The sequence below is a fragment of the Cavia porcellus genome, unplaced genomic scaffold (genome assembly GCF_034190915.1).
Source record: "Cavia porcellus strain 051 isolate PalLab524CR breed Dunkin Hartley unplaced genomic scaffold, mCavPor4.1 scaffold_9, whole genome shotgun sequence".
Taxonomy (NCBI): domain Eukaryota; kingdom Metazoa; phylum Chordata; class Mammalia; order Rodentia; family Caviidae; genus Cavia; species Cavia porcellus.
In genome coordinates this window covers 68,098,119-68,119,351 of record NW_026947492.1, presented here as the reverse complement: position 1 = coordinate 68,119,351, position 21,233 = coordinate 68,098,119, and the positions used below count along the sequence as shown (strand labels likewise).

At 36.1% G+C, this 21,233-nt stretch overlaps 1 protein-coding gene and 1 pseudogene across 1 annotated transcript; both read left to right on the top strand.

Annotated features, from left to right (window-relative positions):
• The first annotated feature begins 455 nt into the window (after nucleotides 1–455).
• LOC106026568 (olfactory receptor 52A1-like) lies at nucleotides 456–1,501 on the top strand (annotated as a pseudogene).
• Nucleotides 1,502–19,134: 17,633 nt separating this feature from the next.
• On the top strand, nucleotides 19,135–20,094 carry LOC100721044 (olfactory receptor 51G2-like). Its single transcript, XM_003465352.3, has one exon. The coding sequence runs from the start codon at nucleotides 19,135–19,137 to the stop codon at nucleotides 20,092–20,094; it is 960 nt and encodes a 319-aa protein (XP_003465400.3).
• Nucleotides 20,095–21,233: the final 1,139 nt, after the last annotated feature.

The following is a 21,233-nucleotide window of genomic DNA, read 5'->3' as shown; positions in this document are numbered from 1 at the left end:
CAGAAAAAAAGTGTAGAGAAAATTCAGTCATCAGAGAAATTAAGAAGTGATTAAACCTCTAAGTTATTCTGAAGTCCTCATCTGAAAAATTTAAGACGCTTTGAATTTCCAATAAAAGGAAGTCTAATTTTTTCACACACAGGTTTCAAAATAAATTAACAAAAAGATCAACAAGCTGGTCTTGACTCAGCCAATTTTGCTGAATTGAACACAGTCATTGTTTTACATGGAGAGCATCTCACTGTGTTAGACTACACATGCATTCCTCTCTGAAAGCAGTAATGTGTCCCTGTGGAGCTTTCTTTCTCCTTTGATAGTATGAAGGAGTTCCCTGAGACTATCTTAGAGTTCAGCCAGTATCAAAGAGACACAGCATGGTGGTTTTGAATAAAAACACAAAGTAGATCTACAGTAGCTGTGGATCTTTTGTTGACATCAGGGGGAACAAGAATACCATGTCACTCTCCAACATCACAGTCTTCATGCCTTCTGTCTTGATGCTAATTGGGATCCCAGGCCTGAAGTCTGTGCAGTGCTGGATCGGAATCCATTTCTGTGCCATGTATCTTATGACTATGATTGGAAATGCTTTGCTTCTGATTGTCATCAGGTCAGAGTGCAGTCTCCATCAGCCCACGTACATTTTCGTAGCCATGCTAGGCGCTACAGACATTGTGCTTGCTAACAGCATTATGCCCAAGATGCTTGGAGTCTTTTGGTTTCATTTGCCAGACATCAATTTTGATTGCTGCCTGTTTCAAATGTGGCTCATCCACATAGAGGCTGGCATTCTGCTCTCCATTGCCCTTGATTGTTATGTGGTAATCTGCTATCTGCTGAGACATGCCACCATTTTCACTAGCTGGTCACCCAAATAGGAGCTATGGTAACGCCGAGGGCTGCCATCCTTGTGGCCCCATGTATAGTGCTGATAAAGTGTCAGTTCCAATTTTATCACACAAAAGTCATCTCCCACTCCTACTGCAAGCAAATGGCTATTGTGAAACTAGCTGAAGGAAATGTCAGGGTCAACAAAATCTATAATTTGTTTGTGGCCTTCACTATTGCAGGATTTGACCTCACATTCATCACACTGTCCAACATCCAGATATTTATCACAGTTTTTAATTTGCCCCAGAAGGAGGAGAGGTTGAAGGCTTTCAACACCTGCATTGCTCACATCTGTGTCTTCCTCCAGTTCTACCTCCTGGCCTTATTCACCTCTTTTACTCACAGGTTTGGCTCTCACATCCCCTCATGGATCCATACCCTCTTTTCTAGCTTTTACTTGCTGATTCCTCCATTCCTCAACCCACTTGTCTATGGTATAAAGACCAAGCAGATTTGCATTAATGTGGTAAAAATGTGCTGTGTGTTATACACTGTCCTTAGTAGATTGAAATCTGATGGTCAACATAGACACCAGCTGAACTGCATCTGCATAGTGCTGCTTGTAGATGGCTCACTTCCAGATGGTTCCCAACATACAAAGGAGAACTGAAGAGGCAAGAGTTGTTTGGTGCTCTTGGTTCTCCCATTACTGCTAGTCCTCCTGGAGGAGTGTGTCAAGCTTCTTTTGTGATATGAACTTGGCTGTTCCCGTTATCAGAGGATCCCAGGACCTTGTTGCTGAGCATAGTTGCAATTCACTTTGGTGGAGCCATGGTTCTTATGTAGGAAGAAGCATCACTTCTTGACTTCAGAGGGGAAGATGGTGTGTTGCTCAGTCTCCAAAAGAAAATTTCACCCTGGCTTCCCGATATGACATTGGTTGTTCTCATCATCAGAGTAGCTCAAGACCTCATAGTTGCTGAGGATGACCATTGTACTTTTCAGGGGAGCTCTGATTCTTACTTTAAGCATTACTTTCTGACTCCAATGCAGAACCCTCAGCTTGCTGGCACAGATTCTTCATCCTGCTGTCACAGACTTTTTATCTTCACCACTGACCTTTGGGCCTTCCTACTGCAGATCCATGAAACAGATTAGAATGAGACATTTTTGTGAGCTCTTGGTATCTGGTTGGACTTGTTGGAGTCGTTAGCATGGGCTCCAGGTCTTCATCTAGACTTATGCAGTACATTGCTTCGGATCCAGATCCTCTGCTGGTTTCTCTAGATCTTTAGTTTATGGACAAATTTACTGCAATTTCTTTGTATTTGACTCCTTGGGTGACCATTATAAATAACATCATAATTTATGTGTCATGTATTATTGTGTTCTCCATGTTACCCCTGACTGTAGCATTGCTCTTTCTGCATTTGCAATATAACCATCTCTCATATAAAGCAACAAGGACCACATGATTTGAGATCTCAAAGTTTTCCTTTCACAGAAATTGGCATGAGAAATTTTCTAGAACAAAGGCAATATTCAGTTGCAGCTGTCAGTCAAAGGCCTTACACATCCTCCTAAGGAATAAGTAAGGAATAGAAACAGAACAAAATAATGAACATGTTTTACTCCTTTTCCCTTTACTTTTAAATTCCTCCTTCAGTTCACCTTGAAGAATCATGTCTAGGAAGATTCATGAAGTACACATCTGTCATTGAATTGAAATCACTCCAGGCTCATTATTTTGTAGTGTCCAGGCACTGAATACAAGTTATTCATTCTATTAATTTTGACAATCTCACTAATTTAAAGAACCAAAGGAAGAGGTTCTTAAGTATGGTCTTATGTAGAAATATTTGTATAGTGTCTTTTAGAATAAATTTAAAACTTTAATCATTCCAAAGGTAATTCAGAAGTCATTGCCCCATAGACTATGAAAGCTACATATTGAATTTTAGGCATCAGTAATTTTTCCACTACCTCCCACATTTACTTCTTAAATGCACAAGTGCTAAAAATCACAATGTTTCAAATCTTATGTAAGAGAATAATGATATATTACTATATGAAATGTCATGCATGTCTTATATTTTATAAATTTACAGCTGAGCATTTTTCTTGAATGAAATCTGAAAAGCAGAGAAATGAGGGCATGAATAAAGAGGGCAGGGAAAGAGGGATAAAAATGTGAGAATTTTAAGTTTCAGTTAGGTAATCTAACTCCTAAAGCATAATGAATGCCCAAGAAAGTGAAGACACAGGGAATCAGGTCTATGATGGGACATTTCAACCAGAGTGTGGCTCTACATAACACAGTCTATTTTTTAATATGTTTTGGTTACAAAGTACAATGCAGTAGAGAGTGAAAATAGGAATAGGAAATATGGTCATTAATGCTGTGCAAAACTGTCAGTCTATCTGTGGATACAGTATTTCAGTGGAGAGTTTATCTCTACAAGGAAATCATTCACATGTGTGAGCAGAATACTCTCTCAGCAGAAGTAAAAAGACAGACTATTAAATGAGTCAGACTCTTTCACTAACAAAGATATTAAGTGTTTGGGTAAGACTGATGACATGAGAAATTAGAGCTATGCGATTGTTCCTAAAAATCTAAGAACATACATCATTTTAAAGGTTATAAAAACATTCCCATTGGGGGCAGAGCAAAGATGGTGGATAGATAACAGCTGGCTTCAGAGGCTCCCTCAGATAGTCTATTTAGAATTCAACATAATACAGCATGGGAAGCCCTGAACAGAGGGAGATGAATTCTCTCATCCCAAAAAGAAACTAAGGTGAGAAGAACCAATGAAACATGCAGTTCCAGTGCTATTAATGAAACAGCTAAAGATTCAGTGCTCTTGTCACACATAGCAGGCGACTTGCCCAGCCCTCTGAGGTTCTGCCGCTTGGAATCACTGGAGGTGCAGTCACATTGAGGTGGGGGTTGGCCAGCCAAATGGAGAGCTGAGCTGGCAAGGAGCCTGAATTGACCTATGGTGAGTGATGGAAGTGGAGCCATTCCACAGAAGGGGGGCTCCAGCAGATGACAGTCTGGAACTGGGCAGGACAGGCAAGTACAAGAGGCAGCAGTGACTTCAGTCAGTTGTTTCCTTCCCAAACAGGATTGGTGGAGTGAGCTAGGCCTGGGTCACGTGACCTGGCTTAGACCCAATAGGTTATTGGAAATCAATTGCCTACAGAGGTGGTACACACTAATGTAGTGAAGACCTCAGCAGGTTGACTGACCCGGAGGGGAGGCCACACACACTAATACAGTGAAGGACTTAGAAAACAGAAATCAGAAAAACATAGGTACCTGCAAAGGAAATCAAGGTAACCTGGGGTGTGTACCATCTCACAAACTTGCAACAAGAAAACTGCAGAATTAATTATCCAACATAAAATTCTTTGAAAGAGAAAATAATTTATGAATAAATTTCAAGATTTCAAGAAACTTCAAAATTAAATTCCAAAAATATTGCAACAGTGTCCACAATGACTAAAATAATGTGCTTGATTTCCTAACAATCATTGTAACTACCAAAATTTATAGACTTTGATCATCTAATAGATGACACATGATTCTCCTTATAGTTAGTATTTAACAAAAGAAAATTTTGTTTTACTATTCTTTCACTTGTATTCCATTTATATGAATTACTACATTATTTTCTTTGTACATTTAATAAAATTCTTATGCAGTTTAAAATCAGATAGATTAATATTTATTTAGTTTAGGAAAATCAATTTTGTCTTAAGTATGCTCAGAATTTTTTTACCAAGACTTTTTGACAGGTGTTTCAGTTTTACTCCCAGAAGATATGCTGATACGAAGTGTCACCCTTTTATTTGCTTGTTTATTTTGACTTCGTTTTTGACAGCTATGTTGCTTAGATATGAAATTCCAACTTACACATTTCCATTTACTCAGCAGTGCTTTAAGGATGGCACCCTTTGGGTTTTTGACATGCATTGTTATTTGTTCCTACATTTTTACTAGTGCATATTGCTTATTCAGATGAGTGGGGCGGATTTGTACATGCACATAACATACTTTAATCATTCTCCCTTCATAATCTCCCTCAAATCACTCATGGTTACACTTCTGTACATTAAAGGGCTGGGTCAATTCATAAAACATTATTTCACACTATTCATGTTTGCAAGGGCATTATTTCTCAAAATTTTGTAAGAGGGATTTTGATAGGCCATTGTAATTTTTTTATTTAGAGAAAAAAGCAAAACAGGTGGATCCTAAAATGGCGGCTTGCTAGGGGATCAGGTGGAGAGTCTCTCTGGAGGAATCACATTAGATGCTAGAATATGACAACATGGAGAGAGCCAGACAAATGGATAACAATTCTTATTAACCAAGACAGCACGGCTGGAGGATTTAACGTGCTGAGATTGCAAAGGCTGATAATGGGAGGCTGCAAATCCCGTGCCTTTAATGCAGCAAACTGACCTGTGGACCCAACAGGAAAAGCTGTGTTGGCTTTTCGTGACTGCTGGAAATTGAGACCTGGGACCCTGAGAAGCAGCCAGGACTGCCTGCTGCACCAGAGGAAATTGTGAAAGGCTCTGGAGCTCCGAAGCCAAACACTGTGCAGTTTTCTGACCATTCCACACTGTGATGGGAGCACAGTGAGGGCAAGCGGCGTGGTGTGCAGTAGACTCAAGAGGAGGACCTGGTGAGTACTGGGGACTTGGTCCCGTGGCTGCTGGGGTTGGCCAGAGAACATCTTGGAACTGGGCAGAGCCCACCATCATGGGGACATCAATAACACAGAGAGTCTGACGGAAGTCATTTAGAGTAGGGCAGAACCTGCGGCTTGGTGACATCACTGAGTTGCCTCTATAGAGAGGTCTGGTGGAGGACATCTTGAAATTGGGCAGAGCCTGACGCCATGTTGGCTTCAGTGTTATACAGAGAACTAGTGGAAGACATCTTGGAATTGGGCAGACCTGCTGTCCTGGTGCTCCTGTCACAGAGAGGTCTGGAAGAGAACAGCTGGGATTGGGGCAGAACCCTGTGCCATGGTGACATTAGTCAGCTGCTTCTGGCACAGAGAAAACTGGCCGGATCTGCTGAGGCTGAACCAAGCCTCTGCTTGGGGCCCAATAAGCAGATACAAAATAGTCATAACTCAGTGATATCCAGGAAGTACAGCCTAATTTACCAATTGACTGGCACAGAGGCTGGAGGCTAGCCTGTACCGCCCCTGCATCCCAGCCTACCCCAGATAACAGCAAATTGGAGAGGACAGCAAAAACTCAAGTCAGCATGCTTCTGAAAGGCCCTAAGCAATACAGAGAGGGCCAGAAACCCCCAGGACACTCCAGTCTGAAAGGATCCAGAAACATGACAAGAGATAAAAATTTAAAAAAAATCTCCAGCTGCCCAACATGAGAAAATAATCCCAGGAGAAGTAAACACTGAAGAGAATAAGCACAGTAACCAATACCGGACACAGCATCAGCCAAAATTAAAAAATATCTCCATGACCTCATAGATGAATTTAAAGCTGTACTCCTGATCCAAGTGAGGCAAGATATAAAGAGATTAATTAAAGAAATGACAAGCCCTGCCCAAGAGAACACAGATGGAAGAGCTGAGGAAATCAGAAAAGAAAGAGAATCTTCTGAAGAATTTAAACATAACTTAGAATACATGAAACAGATCCAAAGAGATTACCAGGAAACCAAAAACTCCATTGAACACTGGCAAAATATCCTGACAGAAACTAAAGACAGCCTTCTAAAACTTGAAGAGAGATTTATGGCATATGATTGTGAAAGAAAAAGCCTCTTAAAAATAACAAGGAACCAGAAAGAAACAATTCAAAGGCTAGAAGATGACAAAAAGATACATAACTTAAGAATAAAGAATGTGAGTGAGGAAGCAGGAGCAACCAAAAATGAAATACAAAGAATATTCACAGATATTTTAAAGCAAAATTTCCCATGTATAGCAAAAAGTAATGAAATCCAGATAAAAGAGGCATACAGAGCACCAGCTACCTACAACCAAAACAGATCTACGCCTAGACATATAATAATCAAGATTCCAGAAATTCACCAAAAGAACAGAATATTAAAAGCAGCCAGAGAAAAGAAGCAGATTACCTACAACGGGAAAATTATCAAAATAACAACAGACTTATCAACACAAACTCTTAAGTCAAGAAGGGAGAAATATTCCAAATCCTGAAAGAAAATAATATTCAACCAAGGCTCATATACCCGTCAAAACTCTCTCTCAAAATTAATGGAGAAATAAGATACTTCCAAGACAAGGAGGATCTGTGGGAGTTCATGGCCACCAATCCAACCCTACAGAGAGTGCTGAAGGACATTCCAGAGAAAGAGAGGAAGAGATACCAGGATTCCAGCAACAGTGGCAGAGAGGCCTCAATGAACGGGGCAGACAGTGGAATGAGGGAATAAAGTGGACAAATTATAGCAGAAAAGTGGAGTAGCAGATATGAGGCAGAGACTGTAAGCTATAGTATAGACTTTAACTTTAGTATAGACAGTATATAGTAACTTTAGTATAGACAGCTCTGAAACACTATAAAAAAGGCAGAGGTCATTGTTAATAGTGTATCAGGATTTAAAAGACACAGTAGTCTTATCACCATATTTAGTTTTAATTTAATCTATTCTGGTCTGTCCACTCATGTCAGATTTGAGGGCACAGACATCTGACCCAAAAATAGCAGGTTATACCATGGTAACTATCCTTACTTTCCTATTAAGTTAAACTGAAATCCTGTATTACTTAAATTGTCTTACTATGACTGATCTTAATTGAATGTGAATCATAAGACCACGGGTTGGCCTTGACTGATTTTATTTGAATTTGGTATGCTTGTGAGTATCAACCCTAAAAGTAGAGGCAACTACTCTGAAGATGACAAGATGTAAAGGATATCCATTAATTAATTTTATGAAAATGTTGGATTCTAATATGAACTTTTATGACCTAGATTTCCTTTGGAATGATATAAATTTATTACTCTTCATAGACATACACACATACAACTAAATACAAAGTATCCCATGTCTGTCTCTAGAAATCAAAAGTAAAAAGTAAAAATTGGCAATGAATGACACTTCTCAAGGTCTTGGTTTTTAGACAACTTTGCTCAGTCAGAAAGACCATGCTTCCTTGGAAAATAGTTGTTCTGTGACTTGGCTTTGGAAAGTATAAAATAATTTGGAAACATATGCTTCCAGAAAGAAAGGAGGTACTCAGCATATGATTTGATCATGCCAGAAGTATCCAAAACAGTCTTTGGAGATGCTCTTACAAACAAAATTTACGGAAACATTTTTTTTTTACAACAAACAAAATAATGCTGGTAATTGTTCATAGCTCATCATAAAATCAGATTCTTTAAGACCATACAGACAGGAGTAAAATACACAAATCTAGAGCTTAAAGTCTCCCTTAAAGTGCTAGTAAATAAATGTGTAAGATATGACAGTTTTGGAAACTAATTAGTAAAACAGAATTTTTGGGGAGTAGCTTTTCAAAGATTATCATAGTTGTCTCTTCTCAGAATTCTGTAAAATACTATTGAAATGAACCATTGGCGACCACATCCAGTGACCAAGTGACAAAAACTAACATTATGTTTAGAAAATGCAGATTCATAACAAATAGGAATATAGTGAAGAGAGAAAGATCAATTTATTTTGCGGTAAGAAATGTTTTCAAGAAACAACCTGCATCCTAATAATGAATAAACATCAAATAAACTCAAATGATGCAAATTACGCACAGCAGGAGGGATAAATACATGTTAACTGATAGACATCCAAGAGAAATAATGTTAAAAGTATGAAAATAAAGTTAAGAAAACATAACTGATTTTAATGCTACTTTAGAAAAGTAAATATTTTATATCTTTGTGGTATAAATAGTATGTAGTGACAAATTAATGAAAAATCATGTTGCTAAAGTTAATCAAAATGAAAACCAAAACTTCATTCAGAAGTATACTAGTGCATTTCAAATTTTGTGTATAAAATGAGAAAAGGAGTGGGAATTACTTGTATCAAGAAAAAAAGATATATATGTCTTTACTTAAAAGTCTTGGTTTCATTCATCTTAAAGAAGGAAGCAAACATTGCAAACTTTAAATTGGCAGTAAGAGGTTAAGAAAAATTAAATATAGCAGTATGAAACTGTAGCATTACAATAAGGCCATTCGAAACTCTATTAAAAAAAAACATTACATGGCACACTTAGCTGACCACTCTTTTGTGGTATGAAGGATAGTTAGGATACAGGTTAATTATTATGAATAGAAAGTCCAGAAGAGAATTTATGAGAGGTTATATCCTCAATTTTCCCCTGAATAAGTAGTTACCTTTGTATCCTTGAGTTAGTTGATGATAAAAAAAATCAATATTGCAAGTAAATTTTTGTGTTGTTTGATGTATTATTAGTAAGTGAAAAAAACAAAAAAAAAAAATCCCTGAATTATTGTAGAGCAAACAATGATAAAGTGGCTTCCAGATAAAGAAATAAATCTTAAATCACCATCTAAAGACCTGGAAACATTCACTCATGAATATACTACATTCCCCTAAGTTAAATTTCATGATAACACGTGATACAATTATTTTACTCTTCACTTTTTTAAAAACGTATTTTATAACTTAACCATGCATTCTTACATTTTGTAATTCATTTTTGCTTATTATTTAACTATATGTAAGTGGAGTTAAACAATATGTATTTTGTACATCTTTTGCTTAATTTATCTAAGTTATTTTTTCTAGTAACATTATATTCATTATTATTTCTGAATAATAAGAAAAAAACAAAAATCCAATATGTTCCAAAAATCCAGTATGTGTATTCTATTTGATGTGCATTGAGAAAAGTCAGTTATGAGTATTATTATGGTAATGCATATCATCATGCACTTAACAATCAGAATTTCCAGTTAATAGGATTGCTGTGGCTTTTCTATAGATTTCCTCCCAAAGACTCAGGTAGTCACAGCTGGGGCTGTTAGGAGGCAGTAGAATCCAGTGTGTGTATGTGGATTGAGAGGGTATGATAACTAAGTAAGTCCACTAATTGCTTGACCACTGTTTGTGTGGGGATCATGGGAAGGCTTACCCTGGGTATGGGTGGGACCATCCAACAGAATTGTAGCTCAGATAGAATAAAAAGGAAAGAGAAAGCATGCAAGATCAGTGCTGGATGCTTCAGCCTGCCTTGTCAAAGACTGCTTCTCCTCTGCCATGTCTTCTGCCACTCAACCCATGGCATCTCACAGTATCTGGAGCCAGGGTAATATGGAAGGAAACATCTGTCAACTGTGATATGAAATAAGTTGTTCCTGTTTCAATTTGTGTATGCCTGGTATTTGTTCCAAGCAATGAGGAAGTAACTAAGACAAACATTCTAAGACATTAACCGATGATTTAAAACATTCAGGAACAGCATTTTTTAACTAAAATCAACATCATAATATAGGAATATTGAGGTACTTCTTAATTTATATACTGAATATTACAATGTCTTGTGATTTTAGTCATTTGGTATATAATAGCAGTAATTCTTTTGGATGATAATATTGCATTTTTCTGAGATGTAATAACATACAAATTTTATTTTATACATAAGGATCAATCCTTTACAAAGTAATACATATTGAGTATACTGTTAACTGTTTGAAATTTACAGTTCAAAAATTTTTAAAGAAAAAGATTTTTATTGTACTATAACCAAATTATCAGACCTTTAAACAAAGGCTACTATACTCTTGTCAAAATTTGTACTGTGTTTAGTGGACTGTATGCTAAGATGTGAGAATCCTCCATGACACTGACCAAATACTCACTGTAGAATACATGGAACTGACCAATCTGTTTCATTCCTATACCCACTGAGTGCTCAAAAAGTGCAATTTCTCCTTAGGGTAACAAAAAGGAAGTAGTTGACAATCCATTGCATGTAAGTCTTCTGCAACAAGGCCTAAGAGCAAAATCTTGTACTCCACCACAAGGCAATACACTTGAGCATGGAGCTTTGACATACATCAGTGTGAAGCACAATACACTTCTATAAACAGGTCCAAGTCATCTGCAACAACTCACCGAAGATTTCAGCAACTCTGGAGTTAGGTAACCCTGTAGTGTTGAGAAATGTGGCAACATAGAATTCAATGTAAATCTGGACTTTTGATGTCCTCTTGTGGTACCATAGTGCAAATATTCACAGGCTGTGACCATCAGAATAGAACTGTATTCTTTCAATTAATGAATGCTATTGGATGCTAACAAGCATCATGAACATGCAGGGAACTACGACCTCACTTAAAGAACATAATGAAGTGACAAAATCTGATCTTAGGGTGACACTCAGAGAATTCAAACTCTCTGAGAAGTCAAATAACAATTTAAAGACCGTCAATAGGTATTAAGAAAGAACAGTGAATTGAAAATTAATAGACATTTAGATGCAATTTGAGAAATCAAATGCCAATTCTCAAGTGAAAACTCCACTTAGAAAAATTAAGTTTGTGAATAAAGGAAGATATTAACAGACTAGAGAAAACAGATGAAAGAACTATCCGAATGATTAAGAATGGAGAATGATTAAAGGATGATTAAGAAAGGAGAAATCTTAAAGGAATTTGAAGAAATTATTACATGAGAAATTATTTACATTATTAATTTCAAGAGGGACTTAAAATTTCAAAGGAATAGAAAGCTTATTTTAAAAAAGTGATAAAAAAATTTCCCAAGCTTAGAGAAACACAAATAACAAGGCACAGTCCATCGAAGGCCAGATAAATTCAACTTGATGAAATCTACTTCAAGACATAAACACATTCACCACGTTTGGGGATCAAGAGATAATTCTCAAGGTTACAAAAGAAAAATAAGAAACCAGTAACGCCTAACTGTATCGTAAGTCTTCTGAAAACATGGTTCTCACTAGAAACTTTATAGGCCATAAAAGATTTCTGGATGACATTCTCATATTACTGAGGACAAAATACAAAGAAACATCATTTCCAAATAAATCCCTTCTGATAATGAATCCTGTGTCCAGTAAACCTGAGCAAATATAACTCTATGAAGCCTACCCTACAAAAATGCTAATAGGTATTCGAAAGAAAGAGATCTTCATTAGTAAAATGAAAAAAAAAAAAAACACCTGGAATACAATTCAATGGAAAGTATAAACACATAGGCTCAGAATGCTTTTAAGTTAACATGGGGTATAAACTAGCCATTTTTCAGTATGAACAACATGAGAAAAATAATGCTGGCTAAATAAAAACATTGTACATTAGGACATCATGATTTTAACTGTGTGAAGAAATGGAAGCTAAGTGGAAAACATTTATTAATATTTTCTTTTTCTTCAATTATTTGTTCCTTTTCATGTCTTTATGATCAATGCTAAGTTGCTCTCATTTTAAAATAGATTGCTGCAATCAAAAATTGCTTGAAAGCTTCATGGTAACCAGAGTCAAAATTCCACAACACACAAAACAAAAATCTTAAGGAAGAAGATAATACATGGAACTTAAAGTTATACATTTTATTAGAAAGTCTGAGAGAAGAAATAAAGCCATCCTGATAATATTAAAAAGTAAGTATCCAAATTATTGTAGTAAGACCTTACCAAAAAGAGATGTGTTGAATATAAGTGGATTAAATGTTTCAAATAAGAAACTAAGTAAACGGATAAAAATCCCAAGACCTAACATAGCATTTTTTTTTTTTACAAGAAACTTACTTTACTTTTCACGATGGACATAGACTGAAGGGAAGGAATTGAATTAGCCATTACCTGCAAATGGAATCCAAAGAAGGGGGAGCAGTCCTATTTTGATCAGAAAAATACTTGAGTTTAAAGCAAAAACATAATGAAAGAGACAAAGGAGGCCCATATGTATGATAGGTGATTCAATTACATAAAGAAATGTTGTAAAGCTACATACCCTGAATACCTAAAGGGCAACACTGATTGCCCTAAAGGGAGATATAAACTCCAAAAGCAAGAGTCACGGAATTTAACAACCCTCAGAGATAAACATCATCTGACAGAAAATCTAAAACAACAGAAATAAGCTCCAATTTGACTAACATATCCTATTTCAGATCTATCAGCCATTGTGTCTTGTAGCTGCAGAATGCACATTTTTCCAGCAGCATGAATGATGTCAGCAGGGACCACTGGAAGGTCACAAATCAAATCATTACCTATATAAAATATTGAAATTATACCACTTTTCTTTTCTGACCCTAATTCAGTGAAACAAAAAAAATCAATAACCAAAATTTGAAAACTATCCAAGTACATAAATATCAAATAAGTTACTTGTGAAAAAACAATGAATTAAAGAATAAATTAAGAAGAAAACTAAAAAATACCTTAAACAAGTGATAATGAAAGCACAATGAGCCAAAACTTAGTTATACTGCAAAAGCAGTACAAAGAGGAAAGTTTATGCCAATCATTGCCGACATAAAGCTACACCAAACAAAAACAGATCTAATAAACAACCTCTCAATGTATCACAAAAAAATAAAAAAAAAGAACAAATGAAATTCCAATTTTACCAGAAGGAAATACATAATAAAGATCAATGCAGAAGTAAATGAAATGAAGACCAAAAGCAATACAAAATATCATGCCATCCTCAAATGTGCATTTGAAGAAATAGTTTAAAAGGTCATTGGAATCATTAAGATTTAGGAAGAATCAAGACAATATATATGTGCAGTGTTCAGGTGAAAGCTTAACTGTCATACTACTATTAAAGTGTCAATGGAAACTCTTATCAGGACTCCAAAACAGTATTGCAAAGAGAAGAGTACCTGATGCCATTCCCTCTCTCCCTAGATTTGAAGCAACCAGGAAGATAGAAAGTGAGGAACTGTATTGTAGTCAAGGAATAAGCACTTCAAACACAGGATCCTCTGGATTCCTATTTTCTCTCAGTATCTTCTACTGACCAAGTTAACCCAGAGGGCCAGAATGAATGTTGACACAGTCCATTGCATTCAGACACAAAGCAGGGTAGACACAAAATAATCTCAAGCATGCTTTTATCCCTGATATCATTCTGGTTTTCAGATTGTACTGTGTCATTTGTTGTGACCTAGGTCATGTTCTTCATACAATGTTAAAGTGTAGACATTTGATCATCACCTCTTCATCTCGTGTGACATTCAGGATTGAACTTGTAACCTTAGGATGATGGAGAATTTGGGAGCAGAGAAAAGTGCAATTGCTGCATATCACCTTCTACTGTACAGCTCACAAATATACACACCTGATGTGTAAAAATGCACACCAGCATGGACTACTAACAGCATTCCAGGAAATTTGGGGTTCTCGATCATAGCAAATTCAGATGATGTCAATGTCATTTGAATTTCGATTAGAATAATTAAAATGCAAAGAAATTCACAATGTATTCAAAGTCAGGGCAGAAACACGAAGAAATCATTTTGTGTTATTTTTAGAAAGTGAAGCATAAAGATTGAGATTTGAAAATTTTACTTATGATAAGGAATTGTCATTCCACTTTACAGATTATTTTTGAAGATAACACAGTTTTTACAGGAATTTTTTCCCTCTTTTGAGTTAGTTAATTACCTATGTAGCCACTTACTGATAGAATGCATTAAACACAATTACACTTGAAGATTAGTAAACTCAGACACTTGACATTTTGAATAACTGGTCCATGTGTTAAATGGAGGTGATATTGTAGTTTAAACTATCAACCTGCTTAAAGGATTTTTATGAATTAGTAGTCCACATGCTGACCTTTTGCATGACATAACTATTCAACAGGGGTTTAGAGTTAAATATTACAGAAAAATGTATATGAATTTAATTCATTGAAAAATCTTCCGTGTTTAATTGGATCATGTTTACTTAATTTACCTATTAGAGATCTATATGACAGTGAGAAAAATGTCACATGAAGGAGTCAAAAGATTCATGTGCTAACTTTGATGTTATTGTGAATTTTATGATTTGGAGGAAAGATAAGTAATTGACCCTTCTTTTTGAAGTATTATTAAGTAAAACTTCTCTTTGTTTATAGTCTATATGCTTCTCCAAAGTTAAATTTCTTAATAAGACTCTCTCATAGGCTACACCACATTAAAAGTTCTATGCTGCCCTCCTATAATATGGATGCAAACCAATACCTCATCTCATATTGCATGACTTCATCCATTCAGGACAGGAGGCAATAAACATTTGACAATTCCCAAAGCATTCCTTCCTGTATATTCCTAAGTGTAATGTGGCACTACAGTCTTGACTTGGGGGACAGAGGACCTTGGGAAAGGCTGTTATTGAAAATTTTACAGGGACAGGGTTACAGTCAGTGTCTTGCATTTATCTGAGGGAATTGTATCTCTAAGGATTCAAGGAAGATATATTAACTCATCCAGCTTGTATTGAGGACTAGAACATTCATTAATGACATGAGGAACCATTTTATCATGTATGTAAGACTTGGGGGAACACTTATGAGGGAGGACATAAGAAAACACAAGAAACAAAAGAGAGGAGGGCAGCCACTACAAATGTGAAAAGAACCCAAAGAGTGGCTCTGGGAAGGAGCAGCACTCATCTAAATTCAAGACATAATCTTCATCAAAATATCTTTGCTGTTAACCTTCAATCTTGTAAATTCCAACTTCAAGTTAGACTTCTCACACAGGACTTGAAATGTGGTTGACTCTAGGGCAAGTGATCTTTCTCCATAGTGTGTTACATAAAATAGAGAACCATTTTCAGTCACACAAAAGCAGTAGTTTAAAAATGAGATTTGAATTTCAACAAACAACAAAAATCTCTTCCAATTCCAAGTATCAGTGCTTTTAATATGACGGTGCAGAAATACCAACCTCACTTTGAATGTCAAGTAGACTTTCTAGTTTATGCACAAACTGTACAAATACCTCATCTTGTTCTAGAGCATGCTGGAAGAGATAAGGTAGATATATGCAGGTAGATATATTTGATATGTATTATCAGGAAAAATAAGAGTTGGATAATCACATCTAGCATTTTTACACTGTAATATTTATAGAACAATATATAAGATAGATAATTATATTACTAATCTCTATTAGTTCAACAAAATGGTTTGTTTTTTATCATTGGATCACTTTTTTCATGCCTATATTTTGTAATTGGAGCAACTACTGTGAGGATAACAACACTAATATATTAATCATTGTGAGTTCTGATCATTGTTTCTACTCTTTTCATTTTAGAATAAAGAAGTTTAAGTAATTCATGATTATATTATATAAGTATATGCCTCTCTCTCTGTCTCTCTCTGTCTCTGTCTCTGTCTCTGTCTCTCTCTCTCTCTCTCTCTCTCTCTCTCTCTTCTCTCTCTTTCTCTCTCTATATATGCAGGTAGTTCAAAATAACTAATGTGGCTGTCAGATTCCTAGCTCCCTGAAGTCGCAAGAATCTGACTGTTTAGGTAAAAGTGCACTCTCTATCCTGGACTTACTTCTTTCATAATTCTACTGAGTAGAATAGGAAGCACAGAGGTGGGACTAGCCCGATTATCAGAGTAATCCTGGAGGAAAGGAAAAGATTCCTAACCAATTCATGTCTCTGTCTCTGCTGTGACTTTGCTGAATGAAACTGAGAAGGAAATGGCTATTCTTGTCACACGGCATCCTAGGTACACTTCTGTGAATCACCCACTCCTGTTGTTTTTCTGCATTTCTCTCCAGATCCTGGGCATTTCTGCTGCCCTTTCATGCATGTTAAAAATTGGTGCAGTCTTCATTGCCTTTGTTAGCTGCCACGATCATGCTCATCATCATCACCAATCACCATCATTTTTATACCATACATATAATGATTATTTTAAGTTTTTTTCCTACAGTACATAACTTTTCTGCTTTCTTTTACTTTTAATTGATATTTTAATATGTCATGTCCCAAAAATAATATTTGATGTGTTAAATATGCTAGTTTCACTAATTTGTTCACTGTAAAATACTTTTCATTTCCAGCATGAGTCTTTCAAATTGTTATTATGTTCAACTGATCAAGAAGGCAACTTTACTGTAGACTAAAATATCATTTGTGTACAGTTAAAAAGCTACTTATGGGTATAGCTCAGTGGCACAGTCCCTGCTTGGAAAGCTTAAAGTCCTGAATTTGATTTCTGATTTAAAAAAAAAAGTTCCTAAACATTGAAACCATAATACTGTATAATTTAGGTGGATGTAATTGTAGCATAAGAAAGAATGCTAACAAGAAATTTGATGGCCAGTCCTCTTCTTAAAGCCTCTATTAAGCTTTAAAATAGCTAGACTTGAATCAAGGTGGGGGCTTTCTGGTAAGGTAAAAATTCAGCTTGCAGTTAAATATTTCCCCTTCATGCCAGTGAGAGGCAAAGATTCCAGGATTAGAGAAAAGGCAAGATCTAAGCAGAGAGGAGGAAAGAGATAAATTTTCAAGTTATGATGACATTTGAGAAAATTGAACATAAGCATTAAAAATATGGAAAAGAACTAGAAATTAAAATACTGAAAGTTATAAGAAGTAAAAATAAAGAAAGGGTTGAGGTACGTAATCTTAGCATCAGAGCACTGAGTTTTGACTGGGGGAGCTAGCACGGCTGTGTGCATCAGGCCATACAACAGGTAAGTAGATTTCATGACAGCATGAAAAAGGCTCAAGGAGTTTTCACAGCACAGAAACAAGCCAGTTTATTTACTTGTTGGAGTGACTTCCATGGGTTGGAAATTAACCTGTAAACATTCAAGTGAGCATGCATGCTTGGAAAACGCTGCACAAGCTGAATGTTAAGGGACTGCCCAGCTTTCTTGCTTCAGAGATGTTTCTCTTGACCATAGAATGAGTGGGGGAAATATTTTTCATGTTTGATCTCTATACAGATCATGCAGTGTCAGTGTCAGATGCTGATAGGCTAATTCTGACACTCATTATTGTATTATGTTTTTTTCTTTATTTATAAGTTTCTATTCTATATTTCTGTGTGTCTACCATTTTGATATCCTTTTTTCTTTTGGTGGACAGAGCTATTCTCTAAACAGGTTTTCGGGTATGGAATGTAACAGGAAGACATTTCTTAATTTATAAAACTACTAGAGTTGCTTCAATGTTCTTTAAATTATATATTTTGTTTAAAGATTCTCTTTTTAAATTTATTACTTCAGCAAAGTCTATCTTAAACTTTAATTAGCTTTTGGAATTAGAAGATTAAAGCAAAGTAATAATAGAGTTGATTGTCCGAAACAATCCAGACCTGTGACACAAATTATACAATAGGAGGTAGATGAGTATGAAAATGAGAGATGTGGTCTACTTTTTTCTTGAATTCTGTAAATGTGATTTTCATTCTATTCTAATTCCTAAAAGAAAATGTTAAGCTATGGTCAATAAGTGAACTAATTTAAATCGCTAGAGGAGACATTAAAAAGGGCCAATATCAATGCAGTACCTGTGCGTAAGAACACTTCTAATAAAATTAAAAATTAAAGTTTGAATGTGTGTGTGTGTGTGTGTGTGTGTGTGTGTGTGTGTGTGTGTGTGTGTGTCCCTGTGCTGGTAATCTTTGAATAGTCATCCATGTTTAGAGGGGATGTTGAATGAATTTGCATATGGGAGGCAGGAGTGCAGGTCCTGGTTAGTATAGATGGATAACTGACAACTACCAGCCATGAAATAAATACAGAAAAAAAAAAAAAAACCAGAAATGTTGATATGGATTAAGAATCTAAAGGTAAACACTAAAGTTTTTTCTTTTTTCTTTTTTTCATATTGTGTTTTTAATATGTAAAGATTACATTTACCATTGGAAGTTTGTAGGTCTACATAAGATGTTTTATTTTATTTATTTATTTATTTATTATCAGTATGAGGGCTCGGACTCACAACTGCCTGCCTGCAAGGCAGGCGCTTATGCCGCTGAGCTAAAACCGCAGACCCCCATGATGTTTTAATTCTTTCTCTCTCCTTCCCTTTCCCCTTGCTACCACCCTATTTACATTCTGTCCCTTCTTATGTACAAATCTCCTTTCCAATTTTTTAAATTCCATTTTAATTTTTTTTTCCTTCTGGTCCTCTTTTTTCCCTAAAATGTCACCATTCCCACTTGAAAAGCTTCTCCCTACTTCTTAACAGTTATCTTTTTATCCTGTTCTTTTCATTCTGCAGGTTTTGGATTTATCAAATCTTCTCTCTGGTGTGTGACAGTGGAATTGGACTGTGGTTGAATGCTCATCTCCATGGCAACCTCAAACGCCAGCAGCACCCTGTCCTCCACATTTTATCTCACAGGTATTCCTGGCTATGAAGAATTTCACCACTGGATTTCCATCCCCTTCTGTCTCCTCTACCTTGTTGGAATAACGGGCAACTGCACCATCCTGCATGTCATCCGGACAGACCCCAGGCTGCATGAGCCCATGTACTACTTCCTGGCCATGCTTTCTCTCACTGACATTGGCATGTCCCTGCCCCCGATGATAACACTTTTCAGGGTGCTCTGGTCCATTTCTAGAGAGATTCAGTTCAATATCTGTGTGGTCCAAATGTTTGTGATTCACACTTTCTCCTTCACTGAGTCATCTGTGCTCTTGGCCATGGCCCTGGACCGATATGTAGCTATCTGCCACCCACTGCGATATGCTACCATTCTCACCCCAAAGCTGATCATCAAGGTTGGGATTGCAGCCCTGCTCAGGAGCGCTATTCCACTAATTCCAGTTATGGTTCGCTTAGCTTTCTTTACCTTCTGCCATTCCCATGTCCTTTCTCATTCCTATTGTTTGCACCAGGACATAATCCACCTTGCCTGTGCTGATACTAAATTTAACGTTATATATGGTTTGGTTTTTATTATTCTGCTTTGGGGCCTGGATGCTCTGGGCATTTTAGTATCTTATGCTTTCATCCTTCATTCTGTGTTAAGAATTTCATCCCATGAGGGCAGACTGAAGGCACTCAACACGTGTGCCTCCCACATCTGTGCTGTGCTCATTCTGTATGTGCCTATGATAGGGTCATCAATTGTTCATCGTTTTGCCAAGCATTCGTCCCCGCTTGTCCACATTTTCATGGCTCATATCTACTTAATGGTGCCACCAGTGCTCAACCCAATCATCTATAGTGTGAAAACTAAGCAGATCCGCCAAGCAGTCCTCCAGCTATTACTTCGCCCCACAATTAGTTCTGTTGGAATATAGGAATGTCCTGAAGAAATAATAATTATATCACTACTACTGATGATAGCATATGATCAAATCTCTGCTGTAAGTGGAAGAATAGTTAGAAAAGATTTCTTAACAGACAGAAACAGAGCCAAAGGAGCTTCCTTGAATTTTGTGTCGACTAAGACAAAGTAACTTGATTTCATGTGTGTTTCCTAATATCTCTGTAGGCTTGAGTGCATTATGGATGAATATGCAGGAAATAGTTTTCATTTATTTTCTCCCACTTTTATGTTCAAACTTTTGTCAGTATCTGTAAAGTTTTATTTGAACATTAAAATGTATGTTTGCTATATATTTTCATACATCTGTTGCTTCTTTGTTTTTTTTTTTCCTTTTTTTTTTTGTATTGGGGACTGAACTCATGACCTTGAACTTACCACAAAAGCACTTGAGCCCCTGAACTAAATCCCAGGCCCTGTTTTTGTTTCCCGACATATTGTAATATTTAATATGGGATATTATGCTTTTTACTGTACAATTATTGTTTTTGTATACGTGTTTTTTGCTTTTTAATGATGCCTTTTTATTTTTGTATAAATCCGTATTTTGACTAAAAATAAACATGATGAAGCCCCATCTTGCATCACCACTACCTTTTCAACTTTGATATTCAGATTCTCTCCTTGCATGAGGAAAGCTTCTCCATGGATATGATAAGCAAACTCATTTTTTTTTGGTTTTGTTCTATTTAATTCATACTTTAGGAATAATTGCATTCTTATAAAAACAACAAGGCTATATTTTTTAAACATCCAGATATCAGTGTAAATGTATTAGCTATAAACAATTGATTAAATATATCTCCATCTATATTATCTAAACCACAGATGTTAATAGGAAAACTGTAGCTTACTGACATATATGACTAATAAATATATACACAGGAAACACATAGCTCATATAGAGTCTTGTACTGGAGGTTGGACTCATAACCTCATGCTTGCCAGATAAGACCTTACTTTGTTGAGCTAAAACCTCAACCTGTAAATGTTTTTTGAAAGTAGAAATCTTTTTTATTTTTAGTTGTTTTCTGTCCATCAGTACATGTTTACAATTTAAAGTGCATACATGCCTTGTAGGGATTTGGTAGATAGAGATAACACACTGTATTT

Excerpts from the sequence above, each read along its gene's own strand:
- LOC100721044 (XM_003465352.3), top strand. The coding sequence starts at position 19,135 with ATGGCAACCTCAAACGCCAGCAGCACCCTGTCCTCCACATTTTATCTC.